The sequence below is a fragment of the Sorex araneus genome, chromosome 1 (genome assembly GCF_027595985.1).
Source record: "Sorex araneus isolate mSorAra2 chromosome 1, mSorAra2.pri, whole genome shotgun sequence".
In the NCBI taxonomy this organism is placed as follows: Eukaryota; Metazoa; Chordata; class Mammalia; order Eulipotyphla; family Soricidae; genus Sorex; species Sorex araneus.
This window is the reverse complement of record NC_073302.1, coordinates 355,222,458-355,244,965: the sequence shown is the minus strand read 5'-3', so window position 1 is coordinate 355,244,965 and position 22,508 is coordinate 355,222,458. Positions and strand designations below refer to the sequence as shown.

General features: G+C 40.0%; 1 protein-coding gene across 1 annotated transcript in view; it reads right to left on the bottom strand.

The window, feature by feature from the left end:
* The window catches only part of SUGCT (succinyl-CoA:glutarate-CoA transferase), a 977,794-nt gene that overhangs the window by 911,383 nt on the left and 43,903 nt on the right, over nucleotides 1–22,508 (bottom strand). Inside the window, exon 8 of the mRNA XM_055144204.1 lies at nucleotides 5,492–5,583. Coding sequence (XP_055000179.1) covers nucleotides 5,492–5,583 — 92 coding nt within the window. The remainder of the gene's footprint in view (nucleotides 1–5,491; nucleotides 5,584–22,508) is intronic.

Sequence of the window (22,508 nt, the reverse complement as noted above, 5' to 3'; positions counted from 1 at the left end):
GAAAATCAAGTACCTCGGAATCAGCCTAACTAAAGAGGTTAGGGATCTCTACAAAGAAAACTACAAAGCCCTACTACATGAAGTAAAAGAAGACAGGAGGAAATGGAAAAATATTCCCTGCTCATGGATAAGAAGACTTAACATTGTCAAAATGGCAATACTCCCTAAAGCACTATACAGATTCAATGCAATACCCATAAGGATACTCATGAAATTCTTCAAAGAAATAGACCAAAAAATCCTGAAATTCATATGGAACAACAAATGCCCACAAATAGCTAAAGCAATTCTTGGGAAAAAGACGATGGGAGGCATCACCCTCCCCAAACTTAAACTCTACTACAAAGCAGTAACAATTAAAACAGCATGGCACTGGAACAAGAACAGAGCCACAGACCAATGGAACAGGGTGGAATATCCCTACACACCACCCCAATTGTATGAACACCTAATCTTTGATAAGGTAGCAAGAAATGTGAAGTGGAGCAAGGAAAGCCTCTTTAACAAATGGTGCTGCTATAACTGGTCAACCACATGTAAAAGAATGGGTTTAGACCTCGACCTGACACCACGCACAAAAGTCAGATCAAAATGAATTAAAGACCTCAACATCAGACCACAATCCATAAGGTACATTGAAGACAAGATCGGTAAAACCCTCCACGATATTGAAGCCAAAGATATCTTCAATGATGACACGGAACTAAGCAATCAAGTAAAAACAGAAATAAACAAATGGGATTATATTAAACTAAGAAGTTTCTGCACCGCAAAAGACACAGTGACCCGAATACAAAGGCAATCTACAGAATGGGAAAAGATATTTACCCAATACCCATCAGATAAAGGTTTGATATCAAGGGTATATAAGGCACTGGTTGAACTCTACAAGAAGAAAACATCCAGCCCCATCAGAAAATGGGGCGAAGAAATGAACAGAAACTTTCTCAAGGAAGAAATACAAATAGCCAAAAGGCATATGAAAAAATGCTCATCATCACTAATCATCAGGGAGATGCAGATCAAAACAACTATGAGATACCACTTAACACCACAGAGACTGGCACACATCCAAAATAACAAAAGCAACCGCTTTTTGTGGGGAGAAAGGAACCCTCCTACACTGCTGGTGGGAATGCCGACTGGTTCAACCCTTCTGGAAAACAATATGGTCGCTCCTCAAAAAATTAGAAATCGAGCTCCCATTGGACCCAGCAATACCACTTCTGGGAATATACTATGGAGAGGCAAAAAGATATAGCCAAAATGACATCTGCACATGTATGTTCATCGCAGCACTATTTACGATAGCCAAAATCTGGAAAAAACCTGAATGCCCAAGAACAGATGACTCGCTAAAGAAACTTTGGTACATCTACACAATGGAATACTACGCAGCTGTCAGAAAAGATGAAGTCATGAACTTTGCATACAAGTGGATCAACAAGGAAAGTATCATGCCAAGTGAAATGAGTCAGAAAGAGAGGGACAGACATAGAAGAATTGCACTCATCTGCGGAATATAAAACAACAGAATGGAGGCCTAACACCCAAGAATAACAGAAATAAGTACCAGATTTGCTCCATGGCTTGGAGACCAGCCTCACATGCTGGGGGAAAGGGCAGCTCAGATAGAGAAGGGAATACCAAGCAAAAATGTGGTGGGAGGACCCGTTCAGGATGGGACAGGCGTGCCCAGAGCAGACTATAGACCAAACACATTGGCCACCCAAGACCTCCATTACTAACCACAACGCCCAAAGGGAGAGAGGGAAGAGAGGGGAATGCTCTGCCTATAAGGTGGAGTGGGGAGGGGAATGGGGTAGGAGGGGGTGGGAGGGATGATGGGGTCAACAGTGGAGAATGGGTCCTGGTGGAGGGATAGATACTCAAGCTGTATATGACCGAAACACAAGCACGAGAATATGTAAACCTGTATCTGTACCCCCACGGTGATTCATTAATAAAAAATTAAAAAAAAAAAAACCTGGGCAGACTTTACCAATGAAGATATACAGGTGACCAACAGACACATAAAAAATATGCTCATTAATTAATAAATTAACTTCTCAAAAGAATGATAGGAATTGAACTTTAAAAGAAAGCTCTGGGTCAAAGAGTGGGGTCAAAATTTCTCAGATAAATGGCAGAGAAGGGGCTGGAGCAATAGCACAGCGGGTTGGGCATTTGCCTTGTACGTGGCCAACCCGGATTTGAGTCCCAGCATCCCATATGGTGGTCCCCCAAGCACCACCAGGAGTAATTCCTGAGTGCAGAGTGAGGAGTGACCCCTGTGCATCACCGGGAGTGACCTAAAAAGCAAAGAAAAAAAATGGCAGAGAATAGATAATTCTACAATACATGGAAGCTAAAAAGTTGGGAAAAGAGATGATTTGCACATAAATTTTTAGAAGAACTTAGGATTTAGGCTGAAGAATCATTGGCTACTTTTGGAAAACAGTATGGACATTCCTCAAAAAATCTAGAAATTGAGCTCCCCTTTGACACAGCAATACCACTTCTGGGAATATACTCTGGAGGCCCAAAAACACACAGCAGAAACACCATCTGTACTTCTGTGTTCATTGCTACACTACTCACAACAGCAAGAAGCTGGAAACAACCCAAGTGCCCTAGAACAGACAACCAGATAAAGAAATTATGGCACATCTACACAATGGAATATACACAGCTCTTAGAAAAAATAAAGTCATGAAATTCACTTATAAATGGATGGATATGGAGAGTATCATGCTGAGTGAAATGAGTCAGGAGAGGGACAGATATAGAGTGAATTCATTCACTTGTGGTTTATAGAAATATATATATATATAATATTATATATATATATACAGTAGAAGATTAATATCCAAGGCCAGGGAAAACAACAGCTAGGAGGACTGTCAATGGCTGGAATCAACAACACATGTGTGGGGAGGTGGGGAGGTAAGATACAGAAAGGACCAGTATCACAATAATAGTTGGAAATGATCATGCTAGAGAAGAACTGAGTGTTAAAAGTAAGTAAAGGGATATATATACAATAACCTGTCAGTATCTGCACAATGCCCAAAAGGGGAGACAGAGAGAGAGAGAGAGAGAGAGAAGTACCTGCCATAGAGGCACACTGCGGGGGTAGGATGGGGGGTGATGAGGGAAACTGGGGACACTGGTGCTGACAAATGTACACTTGGTAGGGGGATAGGTATTGAAATACTATATGAATGAAACCTAATCATGAACAGCTATATAAGGGCCTATCTCACAGTGATTCAATAAAAAAACCTCAGGGTGAAAAAAGTTATCTAATAATAAATGTTAAGGCCTCTCTGGCTTCTGATTTGAGTTGCTCAATGGCCATGGTCTCAGAGACGCAGAAACAAATCTCGCAACCCAGTGGCTTTTGGCAGAAATGCGTCTGGACTCCAAATTAGGTTTTCAGCCTGGGTCACCCCAGGTGGGAAAAGGTGCCGATCCACTGCCTTCTCCCCCTGGTGGCTCAGAGGCCACCATCATGCAGAGGCCAATGGACAGACAGATTTGGGTCACTGTGGGTCCTTATGGATGGAGGTGGGGTCGGCCCTTTTCTCCCCCGCCCCAACAAGACCCCAAGTCACTGCCTGCGAACAGCCTCTTTGGCTCCTGATCAAGTTGCTGAACGGCCCTGATCCCAGAGACTCAGAAACAAATCTTGGAACCCAGCAACTTTTGGCAGAAATCCCTCCAGATTTAATTATTAAAATTTCAGAATTCCCAAAATCATCATACGCTAGTCATAATCAGCAGTAGAAAACAAAGTGTCTAATGTTGCCTTTTCAGCAGATCTAAGAGTTGGGGGGAAATCTCAAATAACAATGGTGGGTCCGGTGTCAAAATATTTAATGTAATCAAAGTAGAGAGAGGGTAATGTGGAAATCATCTACCACACAGGTAGGGGGAGGGTGTGGGGTTGGGGGTATCTGGGGTTTTTGGTGGTGGAAAATGTTCACTGGTGAAAGGACCGGTGTTTCATCATTCTGTGACCGAGACTTAAACCCGAAAGCTTTGTAACTGCTCTCACGGTGATTCAATAAATAAATTTTAAATAAATAAATAAATAAATAAATGTTAAGGGGGTTGAACGATAGCACAGCGGGTAGGGCGCTTTCCTTGCACACAACCAACCTGGGTTCGATCCCTGGCATCCCATATGGTCCCCCAAGCACCACCAGGACTGATTCCTGAGCACAGAGCCAGGAGTGACCCCTAAACATTGCTGAGTATGACCTAAAAACTACTACTAATAATAATAATAATAAATGTTAAATTTGAACATGTGTGGTTGTTCTTTATAAGGTATATAATCCTTCATCTAGATTGTGTTTTAATTCATCAATTTTAATATTTCAATATAACAGCTTAAATAGACATAAATATACAAGATATTTCCACTTTTTAACAATTAAGTTCCGTATTCTGAAATGAAATGAAGTCATTTGTATATATAAGAACTTCTATGGGATAGAGCAAAGACAGATATGTCCACGCTCCACTCTCTCAATGAACAGAAAACTGATACAGTTGGAGACCGTAAGAAAAGACTGCACACATTTCCTCTATGATTTGTGAAAATAAAACAGAATGAAAGTATGGAAAAATTTAAATCCCAATGGTGGCTTAAAATTAATAAAGAAACAGTGAAAAATATGTTTAGCATTTTAATTTACTAAAGACGTTCTCTTTAAACTTTAATTCCATTCTAATTTCTCTCAAGAATCCATTTTTCTAAGTTAGCCAGTCACATTTTGGTCATCTATATGCCTTATCAGAAACTTCCCAATCTACTGTCAATGGAGAAAAACTGTTATAAAATTAATTGAACTATCAGAATCTAATACATAATACAATTATAAACAATTATACATGAGGCCTTCACTTCTGGGGGGAGGGGCCTTACCTCCGACTCTGCACTCAAAGATCACTCCTGGTAGTACTTGGGGGATCATCTGGTTGCTAGAAATTGAACCAGATGGACCTCCTACAAGGCAAGCACCCTACATGCTATCTTATCATTCCCTGATAAAGCTTTAAGTAACAAATCTTAAAAATCATGACCGCTTATTAGACTAATGGGGAGAATAAGCCTTCACTGTACATCGATGTCAAATGAAAGCATGTGAGTTGAAATGAAAATCTGTGAAAAGTGTAGGCAACAAACCAACCTCATAGAAAGAATCTTACTAAGCCACATAAAGATGTCTATATTCAGCTTCAGTAATACATATAAAAAATGTGCTCACTTTATCTATTGCTTATTGACAAAAATACTTATTTCCCATGGGCAACATTAACATTAACCCTCAAGCACATTCATAATAAATATTTTCATTTTTAATGTTGTGCACTGTCAGTTTATTCCAAAAATTAACTTCCTTGAGTCTATCATTTGATAAGCAGAAAAAAGCCTTTGGAATATAAAGGGGAAATCACGGATATTCCAAAAGATACCTACCTCAGGTCCTGTGATATGCATCATGCCAGAAACAGCAGAGGCAATAGCATCATAGCCAGCACGCTGAGACAGGGGACCTGTCTGGCCGTACCCTAAAACAACATTAGGAGTAGATGTAATTAGCATCAAGAGGGAGACCAAAATTACACAGATGTGTTAAAACCCCTTTGTGTCCAGAAATCATGTAGCATTTTTTCACTATGAGAGCAACACAATCATTCGAAGGAATCAATAAATATTAATTCTGGAAAATTACAAACTAGAATTTTTTACTGAATTCTACGTATACGAATATTTACAAGTCCCAAAAGTGTTTTGACATGTTCTTACTTGGTTTATGACATCAAAAATTCAGGAAACTGCACAGAAATGCAAAATGTCTAGGATTTCTTGAAAGATCAGAAAATGAATCCAAATTCTCATTTGTCACCAATTATTTAATCTTAAATAAAAGCTCTTTAATTTCCAAATTTGTCAGTCTGTAAAACCTTCAGCATCATTCATTCATTTAACTTACCAGCCAGGTTTCAATAGGCATTTTCTACAACTCTTTACAAAACAGTAAGAAAATAAAACTAGACGATGTTTCCATTGGTTATATTTACATATCTTCTCAAATATACAAAGAAAATCAAAATGACCGGGAGCAGAGATCCTCTGCCTGTTTCGCCCCCAGTTTCCAGCGACCCAACGGTCATGCCCATAAGCCACCTCCTGCTGGCACCAGATAATCTCGTCATCGACCACTGTCCAGGTCAAACAGCTTTTTCTCCTAGAAGGGAGCAACATGACTCCCTCCATAACCATGCCACCAGACTCTGTGCCAGGCTTTCACTCGGGGCACCCCAGAGGGGGGGGGCGGGTGAGAGCCCTCCCCACCCCAAGGGACTCAGCCCCAGCAGCCAAACACCTCCAGAACCCAACCAGCGCCAGGCTCAAGGCCGCTCCCCACATGCTCCGGCAGAGCCTTATGTGTAAAGGAACATATTCCTGGACTCATCATAAAATGCTCCCTACTCATTCTCCAGAAGTTCCACACGACATTTGCTGGGGTTCAAATAGTAGGCAACAACATCGCTTCTTGGCCTTTTGGCTAAGATCAAGTGCAATTAGTAGGCAACAAATCATAGAGGGAAATATATATAGCTATATATAATTATATGCTATATACATAGTTTTAGATATATATACGAAAGCTCACATCACTCAACCTTTGACAACATGTTAGTGATATTCTAAAGAATGTCATAATGGCCCCTGCCAAAATAGAACAATCTCCACACTGCCTCCTCTATGGATACTTTTTGTAGCATTTCTGAAAATTACATTTGAGCAAGGAATCAATAAACTTGAAGAAAGCTTGATGGAAAACATGAAAGACACCATCCAAATAGAAGTAACATAACTTGAGAATAATAAGCAAATAACAATAAGCAGCAGTAAGCTTTAGAAGCAATGTGGATGAAGCTGAAAAGTGAGTCAGTACACTTGAGGGTACAGGAAACAAATCCAGAGAGAAAAGGAAATAGAAAGAGAATGAGAAAAAAAATGAAGAAAATATAAGGGCAGTGCAGGTTTAAGTTTTTTTAGTAACTGGTCACATACAATACCTCTGGGGGTTATACTGGTGTTCTAAAAATGTCCAAGCCACACTACACTGAATCCAGGGTGTAGGGTCAAGTGGACGGAGCTGCACTGCCCCACGCAGATACCTGGGAAATGTGTCTGGGAGAATTCTGTACTTAGGAGTCACATCGAAGCTCTGAAAACCATGTCTGAGCTGTACTATAATGAATCTGCGGGTCTGGGATGAGGACCAATAGGCCACAATATAGAATTTCATCAGAAATAAGGAGAGGCTCAAACAAGCTTCAGAAACTAGAAAATTAATAACAATAGCAAAAGAAGCACAAAGAAGGAAAAGCAGAATCAATGACACACAAATGAGAAAAAATAAAGCCAATGAAACCAAGAGATAATTTTTCAAAACAATAAACAAGATCAGCAAACCCTTGGCCAGATTCATGAAGAAAGAGCAAAAACTCTAATAAATTGATCAGAAATTAAAGTGTAGAAGCTACAACAAATACCTAATAAATGTACAGATTATAAGGAATCACTATAAGCAAATTTATGCCTCTACATTGGAGAACTTAGACAAAATTAATGAATTTTTAGAATTATGCAAAATCTAAAGGTTGAATAAAAAGGAAACAGAAAGACTGAAAAGAAAAATTAATAGCAGAGAAATTAAAAGTTATTAAAAATCTCCCCTAAAAAATAAAGTCCAAGTCCTCCTGATTTTATTAGGAAATTTTACGAATTTTAAATACTAATTACTATACCTCATAAATCCTTCCTTCCTCCAAAAAAAGAAAGGATTTCTGTTTCTTCGAAGCCTACCACACACCACAATACCAAAAGTAAAGACGTTAGAGATATTACTAAAAATAGAAATTTACAGACCAATATCCCTAAAGAACATATATGAAAATAATTTCAATAAAATATTGGTAAACAAATTCAATAATACAACAAAAATAATCAAACACCAGAGATGGAGAGCTAGTCCACTGAGTAGGACATTTGCCTTGCAAACAGCTGACCCAGATTCAATCCTCAGGTTCAATCTCATTTGGTCCCCTGAGCAACATCAGGAGTAATTCCTGAGTGTGGATTCAGGAGTAAATCCTACGAAACTAGAAACTAGAAACTGCCAGGTATGGCCCAAACTACCGCCCCACAAAAAAAAGAAAGAAAGAAAATCATACCCCATGACCAACTGGGATTCATCCAAGGGATTACTAGAATTCAAAACATGATAATTAATTAATGTGCATGTGCTATGCCATATAAACAAAAAGAAAGATAAAAATTCTATAATATCAGTCAGTGCAGAGAAATATGTTGATAAGATTCAATACATATTCTTGACAAAACTTCTCAGCACAATGGGTCTAAAGGAACTTACTTTAATGTCATAAAGGACCATATACAACAAACCACTAGCACAAAACTGAAAACCTTTCCTCTAAAATCAGATAGAAGGATATCCACTTTCACTGCTATTATTCACCACAGTATTAGAAACCATATATACAATGAAATAAAAATAAATAAAACCATTCAAATGGGAAAATATAACTATTTGCAGAGGACATAATAATATATACAAAAAACTGCAAAGAATCCACCAAAATGCCTTTAGAAACATTAAAGCTAAAGGAATAGGCAAAAATTCAAAGCAGAAAAATCTTTCATACCTTGGACTCGGCTCAAATCATAATGCCCAAAACTAGAGAAAGATTAAGAAGTATTGTACCTGCCACAGAGGCAGGGAGTGGGGGATAGGACACTGGGAACAATGGTGATGGAAAATGTGCACTGGTGGAGGGGTGGGTGCTAGAGCATTGTATGACTGAAACGTAATCATGCAAGTCTGTAACTATCTCACAGTGATCCAATAAAACTTATTCAAAAAATATCCAAGGTATATAGGGCACTAGTAGAACTTGACAAGAAAAAACATCCAACCCCATCAAAAAATGAAGAAAAGAAATAAAATGATCAAGAGGCACATAAAAAAATGTTCAACGCTGCTAATCATCAGGGAGATTCAAATCAAAACAACGAGATGTCATCTCACACCACAAAGACTGGCACACAACCAAAAGAAAAAGAGCAACAAGTCCTGGTGTGGATGTGGAAAGAAAGGGACTCTCCTTCAGTGTTAGTGTGAACGATGACTGGACTGGCCTTTTTGGAAAACAATATAGGTATTCCTGAAAAAAAAAAATAACTTCCATGTGATTCAGCAATACCCCTTCTGGGAATATACTATGGGGGCCCAAAAACGTACAGCAGAAACACCATCTGCACTTCTGTGTTCATTGCAGCACTACTGACAATAGCAAGAAGCTGGAAACAGCCCAAGTGCCCAAGAACAGACGACTCAATAAAGAAACTATGATACATCTGCATAATGGAAAACTATAAAGCTGTTAGGAAAAAATAAATCATGAAATTCAATTACAAGTGGATGGACATGGAGTATCATGCTGAGTGAAATAAGTCAGAAAGAGAAGGATATCAGAAGGACAAGATGATTGCATTCATTAGTGGGATATAAAAGATTAAAAATATGAGACTAATAACCAAGCATCAGAAACATGGGCCAGAAGGACTGGTCCATGGTTGGAAGCTATGATTGGAAGCTATCTCAGGAACTGAGGAAGAAGGCAACACCAGTGAGGGGAAGTTAGCTGACACTGGCAGTCAACATACTGCTGGAACACAGTACATCTAACTCAATTATGATAGCTATAAATTAGTGTCTTGATTAAAAACATTTTTTTAAATAACTTGATTCCACACTTCACAAGCTACTATCATAATGTCTGGATGACTGCAACCCTCCTTGGAACTTGAACAAGCCAGGGGCACTTTCCCTGTCTTCTTCCTCCAGCTCACTCCAACAATAAAGCCAGGTTTCTCTGAAAGACTTCAACAGAAACTTCCTCAAAGAAGAGCTACAGATGATCTAAAGGCATATGAAAATAATGTTTGGCATCACTCATCATCAGGGAACTGAAAATTAAAATACAATGAGGCATCACCTCACATCAGTGAGACTGGCACACATTATTAAGATTAAAAACAAGGAGAGTTGGTGGAGACAGGAAGGAAAAGGAACCCGCTTCCACTGCTGGTGAGAATGCCAACTAATTCAGCATATTTGAAAAACAATACTGATAAACTGCAAAAAACAGGAAATTGAGCTCCCATATGAGCTAGTAATTCTACTTCTAGGCATCTACCCTAAGGGTCCATCCAAAAACTCTATTCAGAAAAGACATTCGTGTTCCTCTGTTGACTGTAGCACTATTCACAACAGCCAAAATTTGAAAACAACCCAAGTAACCAAGAACAGATCAATGAATAAAGAAACCATGGTACAGATGCACAATAAAATCCTATTGGGCTAAAGAAAAGATGAGATCATGCAATTTGCTGCTACATGGACAAATCTGAAAAGCAATGTGCTCAGTGAAGTTGGGCTGGATAGAGGGACACAGAATGAGCTCTCACTTTTGGGATATAAAGAAACATAGTAAGAAAAACAATGCCCAAAGGCAACAGGAAGTGAGAACTGGCATTTAGTGGGAGCAGATCACTGTCGGGAGCTGTGGGGAATCTCCTGAGGGGAGAGACACTGGTCACGGGGAGAGAAGATGGTCTGGGACATTTCCGTAAGCCTCCTGTCACTGGTCTCCGCATGCTGCCCTCTTGTATATGAAAACCTACCACTAAGAGTATTGTATTGTATTGCACATCACGGGCCTACAATTAAAAAAAAGTTATATCACTTCCTTGTGATACAAATGCTCTTGTTCAGCTCAAAATACAGGAAAGAACAGACTATCCCAGTTCTATAAATCACAGATTCCTAGTATTTCCATTTAAGAGAAATATAATTATTTTTATGGGGGCAATATGGAAATCCAAAAGTAAAAAAAAAAAAAACTGTCTTCAAATTATAACAATTCATTTCATCTCCCTGAGCCTTAAAGTCTGTTCTCAAATGTAAAATGTCAATCTTGATTTTTTTTATCTTTTCTTGAGAATTCTATTTGATAAACAAAGTAAGCAAGATCCATTATATACTGAAAACTAAATATACTTAAATATACTGCTTTGAGATATGCTGAAATGAGGAGAAATTGTAAGTATAATTATGTTTTTAGTAAACCATAAAAACTGAAAGTTTCTGTTCTTGGAAGCTTATTCTTGTTCATTTCAGAAAATAATCTGACAATAATATTATATTACCATGTGAAATACAACATAGATGAGTCAGAAGTTATTCCATTGTTTTCACCATACAGTTCGTCTTAAGTATTCCAATAACCACTACCACTACTGTCAACAAATATACAGGACAAAAATTAGAAAGCTTTAAACAGGACATTTCTAATCTAAGTAGCATTTTTGTTTTTCCAAATGGCATTTTGGAAAATTACTGTTGGCTTTTTTCTCTTATGGGGGAGGTGGATTGGTGGAGAGGAGCTGGAGGACTGAGCCATGCTCAGCAGTGCTCAGGGATCACTCAGTCATAACTCCTGCAGAGCCCAGGAAACTGGGTTCCAGGGATGAAACTGAGGTCAGCCTCATACAAGGCAAATGCCTTAACCCCTGTACTCTCTCTCCAGACCCTCATTCTATTTTTCACTCTAAGATTTCAAAAGCAGCTAAGTTCAAAATCCAAATTAAAGAAAGTTGTAGGTGGGCCAGCTGTATAGTTGTACTTTATATACAAGCGCATAAGGACACGATAGATCACGGAGATACTGTCTCCCTCTCTCATACACTCTTCACTCTCTGTCACACATGCTCACAGAGAGACAGACACACACAGACACACACAGATGCACAGACGCACACACACACACACACACACACACACACACACACACACACACACCCCACCCCACCCCCAGTGAAGTTAATTTTATGGAACAACCTTGCCATCTTGTGGCTTGCATGAATATAACCTAAAAAGCAAAATGGCTTTTCTAGAGTTTCAAGTTAAAAAGTGAGGAAAGGATTTATCTTCTAATTTTTGCTTTTGAGCATGTTCCCTCCCTCTCTCTCCCTCCCTCCCTTTCTCTCCCTCCCTCCCTCTCTCTCTTTCTCTCTCTCTCTCCTCTTTCTCTCTCTCTACACACACACACACACACACACACACACACACACACACACACACACACACACACACACACCCCATCCCTCAAACTTTCTTTAAAAAAAACTGTTTTCACTTAAAAAAAAAAATACTCTGACCTGGGGACAGTCCTGGTTTCACTCAGTTCTCATGATGTGTCTAATCATGTATCTTCCCTCTCTCGAGTCAGGAGCTTAGGAAACAGAAGCAGCCTTTGGCACTGGAGTCTCTGTGATTCCCGACACCTCCCACACTGTCAGTTAAAAAAGCTGAGGTCCTGGCCCCCTTCAAAAAACTAGGGAGATGCTATCAAGCCTCCCCAGGAGATACGGAACCTTTGTTCCTACTCCTAGAGTCCCAGAGGGAAGCCAGGGCAAGGCGTCAAGCCCAGAGGCAGGATTTGGGCGAGAGAGGCACACACTGGGTGGAGAGAGGGGCAGGCCAGGGCCACATCACCCACCAAAGGTGAGCAGACCTCAGGGAGGGGAATGAGATTTAGTTCACAGTAAAGAGGCCTGGGCATTTGGTGAAGGGCCCATACCTACCTACTGAAATTGTAAAGTAACATGCATACAGAATCTTCTGATTCTTTACGCAAATCTTTCATACAACTCTCAAGACCCCACCAGCACAGGAAAATCCCTTTCCAAGCCAACAGTCCAGACAACTAGACTTTTCAAAGTCAACTTTGTTGTTCCCTGACACTTAGCCTCCTCTCTTCTCATTCTTAGTGTCATTTCTAATAAATTTCATCCATGCTGTAATAATATACCAACAATATCCATAATCCAGAATCATAATGATGTTTACTGAGATGTGTATCACACACTCCTTAGATTTCTGTTCATTAAATCATTTAATTTACATAACCCAAAGAGGTGCCCATTATCCTATTTTTACAACTATGCAAACAGAGACTTAGAAAAAGGTTAAGTCTAGAAAGATTAAGTCATCTGTTTAAGATCACACAGATAGGAAGGAGCGTAGCTAACATTTTAACTCATCTGAACCCTCCAACCTAAAACTGCTTATGTGTGTTTGTACCTGTAGAGCAGTCGCCACCAAAACACCCAAATCTCACATTGTCCTATACAGAGCTCACGTCCCCTTCACCTTGTCCTCTTGGCCCCAACCCACACCCTTTTCCTTGTACAGATCCCATGTCACTAGTGTTGCAGGAAGAGGGACAGAAGGGTCCTGGCACTGTGTTTGAAGGAGAACACTGTAGGAAACTAAACCAGCCCAAAGGCATGAAGAATTCTGAGACACAGGCCACCTGAGGAGCCCAGCGTGACACCGAGCACAGATGAGGCCCCACTGCACCCACAAACCCCTTTCTAAATTCCAAGACAAGACCAGCAGGTTCCAGAGTCTTCCCTTGGCAAACACCCTAGAAACAGACCTGCGGAGTGGGGATGGGGGACTCTGGGAAAGCTGTATGTCGAGTGAGTTGGCAGAGTCAAAAACACACACTTCCCAGTTCTTAGAACGTGGCGGTCACCCCTGACTGAGCTGCACCTTCCTACCTCCTTTAAGTCATGCTTCCGCCTTGGGGACTCCCTCGGCTGTACTCAGGACAGGTACTTGGCTCACTCTGCATTCTCTCTAGGGCACAAAGCTTTTTGCCTCTACTCATTTCCTAAATAAACTGATCTGGTGGCACTATTCATCTCCTGAAATTCTTTTCTGTGCAGGAGAGTGAGAGATCTGGAAAGCCTGGGTAGGACTCAGGACTCACTCACCCTTCCTGAAAAGAGAATTCCTTGCTAGAATCTGGGTTCTCAGACTCTCCAAGAAATATGGTGGGGGATCTCCTATGCTGGTGACTTGGTTCCCACCCAACTCCCACCCAGCGGAGTCACTGTGGACTCGGTGAGAGGGAATGTCTTTTCATGACTCTGAGTCTGCCGACACTTCCCCCGGCAACCAGAGTGGGTGAGACCTTCAGTGTTGCCGTGTCTCACTTCCCATTTCACATAAAGCACCCTCCACACAAAGAAATCACCCACACATGGGCACAATTCAGAATTCTAAGAGTCCTCTTCATTCATGTCCTGTCCAAATCCAGAAGCTTATTCATCCTTTTTTTTTCTTTACTATTAATTATCTGATGTGCAAAATCATTTTAGATCATGGCCGGAGAGATTGTCCAAGTGCTGAGGGGCTTGTCTTGTGTGCAGCCAGTTCCCGTTCGGACACCAGTACCGCATTTGGCTCCCAAAGCACTGCTACCCCTGAGCACAAAGTCAGAAGTAAGCCCTGAGCATTAACAAGTGGCCCAAAAACAAAAACAAAAAAAAAAGAGGAAAACAAAAAAAAAAGAGGAAAAAATTTAAATGTGCTAAATGAGCCTAGAACTCAAAGAGAGTGATTCAGTAACTCAAAAATTGGGTCTGTGATACCTTGCTATTCCAGAAATCAAGAAAGTTGTCACAGATCATTGATCATATCAAAAGGATGAAGAGACCAGTTTAAGCATCCCCTTCCATGTCTCTGCGTCAAAGAAGAGACCTCTTTGATTATTGATAAGGATAACCCATGCAATGCACTGAAACATATCAAATATATGAAACTGTGGAGGTTGTTGTAAAGATTCTATCAGTTAGGAAATGAAGAAATCATATGACACTTGCCATGAAGGCAGCAGACCCCAATTTGAACCCTGCTGCCACAAAGGTCCCTGGAGTATAGCCAGGGGTCACGCCTTAGCAGTCAGGAATAGCCCCTGAATGCTGCTGGGTATGACCCAAAAAAAAATTAAAAGATGAAAATGGTTAATAACATGATATATAAGAAGTAATGAATCAGGCTTCGCAATTCATGTTCTCAATAACTACTACAATGTAGATGCCATGAGGGAGAAAAATTTTGTTTTATTCATGACTTTATTCTCAGTAAAACGGGGCTTGAAAGGAAGGCTAAGGGGTTATGGGAAAATGTTTAAATTATATCAGGGCAAGTTTGGGCTCAAAGAGCTGAGCTAATACTGTAACTATGTCTATGACTACATGACTTCAGGTTCAAAATTCGTAAAAATGAAGATAATATCTAACTAGTTCACAAAGCTATATTGGGGATTCAATGAGATAATGCCTATAAAAAAGCACTTAACTTTCAGGACTGAGGTCAGGAAAATATAAGATGAGCCAGAAATAAACATGCCAATTTAAGAGGAGACAGAGGCAAGGAAAGGGGCAGGAGGGTGGATGAGGAAGAAGAGAAAAGAAAATATGAAGGCAAGTCAGAAAGGTAGAAAATCTGGAAGAGTAACAAGTGGCCAATGTTAGAGAAATTTCAAAAACAAAATAAATAAAAATAGTATTGAACTGAAACAAAAAGGATATCCATGCTGACATACCTAATTGGACAAATAATAGGCGAAGAAACAGATCTTCAATTCAGAATAAGTATGACTAGATGTCAACATTCCCACTTCAGGAAGCACAGTTTAAATCATTCTTATTTTAAAATGGGTCTGAAGACTAGTATCCCAAGAATAAATATATCAAAGAAAGGAAAAAAATGAAAGCTAAAATTATCAGTGATGAATCACTTCAGTTCTGCTCCCAAAGCCCATCACTCCAGTTTTATCTTAAAAGAACATCAGACATACCCCAACTGGGGGACATTCTACAAGACATGTCAAGATTTTAAAAATAAAAAAAGACCATGAAACTGACATAGATTGGAGAAATATGAGAATGCAATAATGAAGCCTGATGCAATAGTCCAGGATCAATTTTGGAGCATAAAAAAAATCTAGTAAAAAATGTGGTCAACTACGGGTAAGTTAAGGCAGTATGGAAGGAGTGCCTAAAACACCAGGACTGTGTGTAGGGTGCTTGCCTTGCCTTCAATCGCCGGCATCCCATCCCGATCCTGAGTGCCACTGGGAGTAATTCCTGAGTACAGAGCGAGGAACAACCCCTGAGCATCACTGGGTATGGTAAAAAAAAAATGAATAAATAAACTGGTAATTACTAAACTAGAACATATTTTTTCCAAGTACTGAATTAGCAGACGGAGAGAGCACAGAGGGTAGGGTGCTTGTCACGCATGAGGCCAACCCACATTGGTCCCCTTGACCCCACAGGGTCCAGAGTCAGACCCAGAGCAGCATCAAGGCTGGAACAATCGTCTAGAAGCTAAGGTGGCCAGGTCCAGTTGGATCCCCTGCACACGGGTCCCCAAGCAACACTGTCCACAGTGGGGAGCTCGAGGCACCCTCAGGGTGCGGGCCTGGCCCCTCAGCAGGGTGCCACAGGACTGAGCAGCTCCACCTCGGGGGCCCGCACACTCTACCCCCAGCCCGAGTGCCCAGGAACTACCTGAGGGAGCCTCAAATCCCAGACAAAGTTTGTGAATGCACCCCCCCCAGGCGCCACCCCCCCAACACTCACATACCACAGGCAAAGAAAAAAAAACAATCTATCGGTACTTATTTCTTAATTTTGACAAAAGCATTATTGTTATATATGAGATTCCTGCATTAGAGAAGACTGAGTAAAAAAATTATACAGGAACCCTATACTACTTTTGCACCTTTCCTATCCATCTAACATGATTCCAAATATAATGGCAAGTTACCCGTGGCATACTGGATATGCCAAAAACAGTAACAATAAGTCTTACAATGAGAGACATTACTGGTGCCTGCTCGAACAAATTGATGAGCAACAAGATGACAGTGAAGTGTTCATCATATACTAAATATACAGCACCCAAAAGGTGTCAAGAAAGAAACAGAGCACTTAACTCTGGAATAAAAGAACAGTTAGAGCCTACTGACCTAAAAAACTGCTTAGATGTGTGGAGGAAAAAAATCTACAATAGATTTAATAATCAGAATCAGAGTAGGTGAATGTTTTTTGAACCACTAAAAGTCCAGTTCTGTCCTAAAAATCTCATATTGTAACTAATTTTAATGTTTTTCCTTATAGTTTTGGCTAGCGATACTTTATGTTTTGAGGTTCTACTATTTGGGACATTGTTTAAAATGGCAAAAAAATTAATCTTATTAATTTATCATTATAAATCATGTATATGAGCCATGAATTATTAAGTACTCTTTATTTTTAGTAAGTATGATTTCTGCTTAAAATTCTATTGGCTAGTATTATATAGCTTTATCATTTTCTCTTGGTTAACAATTGTATCATTTTCCTTTTGTTCTCAACCTTTCTGAATTGTTTAATTTAACAGAATGTCAATTAAGTTCACTGTAGGCTTTTTAGACAAGTAATATTATCTTACATTGTTCAAAACCAAGAAAGTTAGCATAATAACATTAGTAAGCATTTAGGAATATTAGCCATATTACTTATTATTTGTACCAATTTTAATACTGCTTAATGAAAGTCATATAAAAAATGCGAATCTATCTGACCACAAAATGCATGTTCTTTAGATGACATATATTCATATTATATAATTTTATTATTATAAGTAAAACTTATTCTTTTGGGGAAAAAGTAAAATTTTAAAAGCATATACATAGAAAAGAGGAAATATTTCTCAAATCTTTAATAACAGTTGAAATTTAGAACTTTTACGACTTTAATTTGTTGTGAATGCAATGATAGGGATTGGGAAGCAAAACTAGGGTTCTGTTGTGTCCAGGACTAGCCCTAAGGCCTTGCAGAGCAAGGCATATATCCTACCACTTGAGTCACACCCTGGGCCTAGAATTGTGTTCTTTCTACAATTTTGCTTCTTTTGTTTTGGGGCCACACTAAACTGTGTTCAGTGCTCACTCCTGGCAGTGTCGGGACAAAATGGGGTGCCAGGAATCAATCCCAGGCCACATACAAAGCAAATGTCCTACCCACTGTTCTATCACTCTGGCCCTTACATTAATGGGGAAGGTTATGGCTTTTACATTCAAAGTCACTGTACTCTGTGTTTTAGTGTAGATGTTACACCCTTTTCTAATTTTTCTATTTGTTAGTTCAGAAAAGGTAGTATGCATTTGTAAAATTTCAATCTATCTGTAATCTTCACCTCTGTTCTTCTGTCAAACACATAAGAACCCTTTTTCTACTTCCTGACCTTTTGCCATTGAACAAAAGCACGGAGCCAGGATTAGCCCTGATTCAGCTGAGTATGGCCCCAAAACAAACTAAAACAGAATACTTTTTCTAAGCAAGTTTATATAATTAATATCCTCACTTCCTTCAGAAACTACTCAAATGTTCTTTCATCTGTGAGGCCTTGCCTAAAAGCCTAAAAGCCTCAGCCCCAATTACGTTTTTCAAAGAAAACTTCACTTTAGTTTAGCACAGCGGGTAGGACATTTGCCTTGCACGTAGCTGACCCGGGTTCGATTCCTTCGTCCCTCTTGGAGAGCCCAGCAAGCTACCGAGAATACACTGCCCGCACGGCAGAGCCTGGCAAGCTACCTGTGGCGTATTCAATATGGCAAAAACAGTAACAAGTCTCACAATGGAGACATTACTGGTGCCCGTTCGAGCAAATCGATGGAACAATAAGCTGCAGACCAATGGAACAGGGTTGAATACTCTTACACATCCCCCCAAATATATCATCATCTAATCTTTGATAAGGGAGCAAGAAATGTGGAGTGGAGCAAGGAAAGCATGTTTAACAAATTGTGCTGGCAAAACTGGACAGCTACATTCCAAAAAATGGGCTTAGACCTCCACCTATCACCATGTACAAAAGTCAGACCAAAATGGATTAAAGACCTCAACATCTGACCAGAATCCCTAAGGTACATTGAAGACAAGGTCGGCAAAACTCTCCACGACATTGAAGCCAACAGTATCTTCAAAGCCGACACGCCACTAGCCAAGCAAGTGAAAACAGAGATAAATAAATGGGACTATCTCAAACTAAGAAACTTCTGCATCTCAAAAGAAATAGTGACCAAAATACAAAGACAATCTACAGAATGGGAAAGGATATTTACGCAGTACCCATCCGATAAAGGGTTGATATCAAGGATATACAATGCACTGGTTGAGCTCCACAAGAAGAAAACTGCCAACCTGATCAAAAAATAGGGTGATGAAATGAACAGAAACTTTCCCAAAGAAGAAATCCAAGTGGCTAAGAGGCACATGAGAAAATGTTCCACATCACTAATCATCAGGGAGATGCAGATCAAAACAACAATGAGATATCATCTCACACCACAGAGACTGGCCCACATCCCAAAAAACAATAGCAACCGGTGTTGGCGTGGATGTGGGGAGAAAGGGACTCTCCTTCACTGCTGGTGGGAATGCCGAATGGTCCAGGTTTTTTGGAAAACAAAATGAATGTTTCTCAAAAAATTAGAAATTGAGCTTCCATTTGACCCAGCAATACCACTCCTGGGAATATATCCCGGAGAGGCAAAAAGGTATAGCAGAGATGACATCTGCATTTCTATGTTCATTGCAGCACTGTTTACAGTAGCCACAATCTGGAAAAAACCAGAGTGCCCAAAAACAGATGACTGGTTAAAGAAACTCTGGTACATCTACACAATGGAATACTACGTAGCTGTCAGAAAACATGAAGTCATGAAATTTGCATAAGTGGATCAACATGCAAAGAATCATGCTGAGTGAAATGAGTCAGAAAGAAAGAGACAGACATAGAAAGATTGCACTCATATGTGGAATATAAAGTAACTGAGAGGTACAAGCTTACAATGATGCAATTTCTGGCAGACATTTCTCTGGACTTAGTTACTAAAATACTAAAATACAGAAATCCAAAACCATGTGGCCACTAGTTCAGCCACTGGACCTCATGTCTCTTCATTCTGAGCAATGGAAAACAAATTATCAAATGCTTCCTTTTCAGCAGGTCCGACTTTAGGGGGGAGACTCTCCAAACAGTAATAGTGAGTTTTGTTGAAATATTGAATGCAATCAAAGTAAAGTGAAAGTAAAGCAAAATTTATCAGTTACACAGGCTGGGGGGGGGCTAGGGATGTGGGGGTGATAGGTGTGTGGGTGGACGGGGTGGAGCTATACTGTGATTCTTGGTGGTGGAATATGTGCACTGGTGAAGGGATGGGTGATGGGTGTTCAAGCATTGTATAACTGAGACTTAAACCTGAAAACTTTGTAACTTTCCATATGGTGACTCAATAAAATTTTTTTTAATTAAATAAAAAAAAAAAAGAAAGGTTGAGCTGAGGAGCTCAAAGACATCACCTCGGATTGGACTCCAGCAACAGCCAGATGTGGATGTGGCAAAACATCCTGTTCTGTGCTTAGAGGTATTCAGGACAGACTAGTAGATGTGTTTAGCATTAGCTCATACCCCAGTGGCCCCCACTCAGGCACAGTTTACCTGGGGACAGGCCCCCACTCAGGCACGGTTTACCTGGGGACAGGCCCCCACTCAGGCACGGTCTGATACTGCAAATCACAGAATTTCAATCCATAAAAATAAGAAGATTAAAACACCTGACTATCCAGCAGGTGCTTAGGAATGAAAGGAGGACTAGGGTGCCAGGGATCTAAACCTAGATCTAAATCTAAATCTACACACTAGGTTCAATAACTTGAATCACTTTCCTAGCCCAAGTCATTGAGAGCTTGAAATCTTTTAAACATTTTCTCTAAAAGCTAAAGTAGGAGTAGAGAGACGGTATCACAGGGACTGCACTTGTCTTGCATGCAGCCAACCCAGGTTCAATCCCCAGCAGCACCTATGATCTCCTGAGCCCACCAAGAGTGATTCTTAAGGGCTGGAGCAATAATATATCGGGTAAGGCATTTGCTTTGCACGCAGCCAACCCGGGTTCAATCCCCGGCATCCCATATGGTTCCCCCAAGCACTGCCAGGAGTAATTCCTGAGCATGTGATCCAAAAAGCAAAAGAAAAAAGAATGATTCTTGAGCACAGAGCCTAGAATAACCCCTGAGCACATATGGGTGTGGCCACAAAAAAAAAGTTTAAGAAAATTTATTACTGCTCTTAAGATCTAAAATGTAAGCATTCTGGAGTGGAAGGCATGTGGGGGGAGGGGAGTTGTGGGAAGAGGGGACACTGGAGGGGCTGGAGCGATAGCACAGCGGGTAGGGCGTTTGCCTTGCACGCGACCAACCCGGGTTCGAATCCCAGCATCCCATATGGTCCCCTGAGCACCGTCAGGGGTGATTCCTGAGTGCATGAGCCAGGAGTGACCCCTGTGCATCGCCAGGTGTGACCCAAAAAGCAAAAAAATTAAAAAAAAAAAAAGAGGGGACACTGGAGAAGGGTTTGGTGTTGAAACCCAGTCATGAGTAACTATGCATCACGCTGACTAAATTAAAAATAAATAAAAATTTTTAAAAGGCTGTTTTGGCCTCAATTTCATCACTACATAAGGATAAAACAGAAAGCATCTATTTAAAGGGCAATCCATAAGAAAATTTAATCGACTTTTTACATAGCTATATAAAAAATTATGACTTTTTCAATACCTATAGTTTAAAAGTACATTAGTCATTCTCTATAAATGACATACAATGCGTCAGATAATGTTGACATAAGTTTTGCATTCCAGAAAACACATGTATTGTCAAAGAAAACTTGACTTTTCTCCCAAGAAACTGCAATCCAAAGTCTCATCTTTTCTATTTAACCAGCTGCCATTCACTCTTAATTTCCCATATAATATGGCTTTTATTTCCATGATTCTATTGAACTGTTCTTGGAGAACTAAAATAATAATCCCTACATTGCTTAATTTGGTGGTTTACTTTTACAGATCATAATGAATGGATGCATGCATGTTTCAACAGATAAATACAATCAATGCTAAAACCAAGTTACAAAAGGTACTATAGTAGGATCAACAGGAAACTGTGTTCCACAGTGTCTTACACAGATGATCCTACTCTGTATGTATTTCAAGCCCCAGTAATTTCTTCCAGATCACCAGATGCTCTTCCAATGGCTCAACCTAGGCATGAAATCATCCTAATTATTTTCTTCCACTTTTCTTCTGGCCACACCATTCAATTACATACTAAATCTTTTTTGTTTTGTTTTGGTGCATGTCTAAGAATGTGGGAAACATGCAAACATGAGGACTAATACGCCTAATTTGGTCTCATCTCCTTTTGAGTACCGCTTTCCCCCGACCCGCAGGAGTGAATGCTCAGCACAGAGCAGGGGAGCCCAGAGCACTGCCAGGTGTGGCCCAAAAACAGAGGGAAAAAAGGTTTCAGATGATGGTCACACCCCACTTTTTCAACAACAACAACAAAAAAAAAACTTGTTATAAAATCTGCAGAGACGCTATAGAGATTGCACTGATACAGACTTGAAATACCACTAATCCAATGGAAA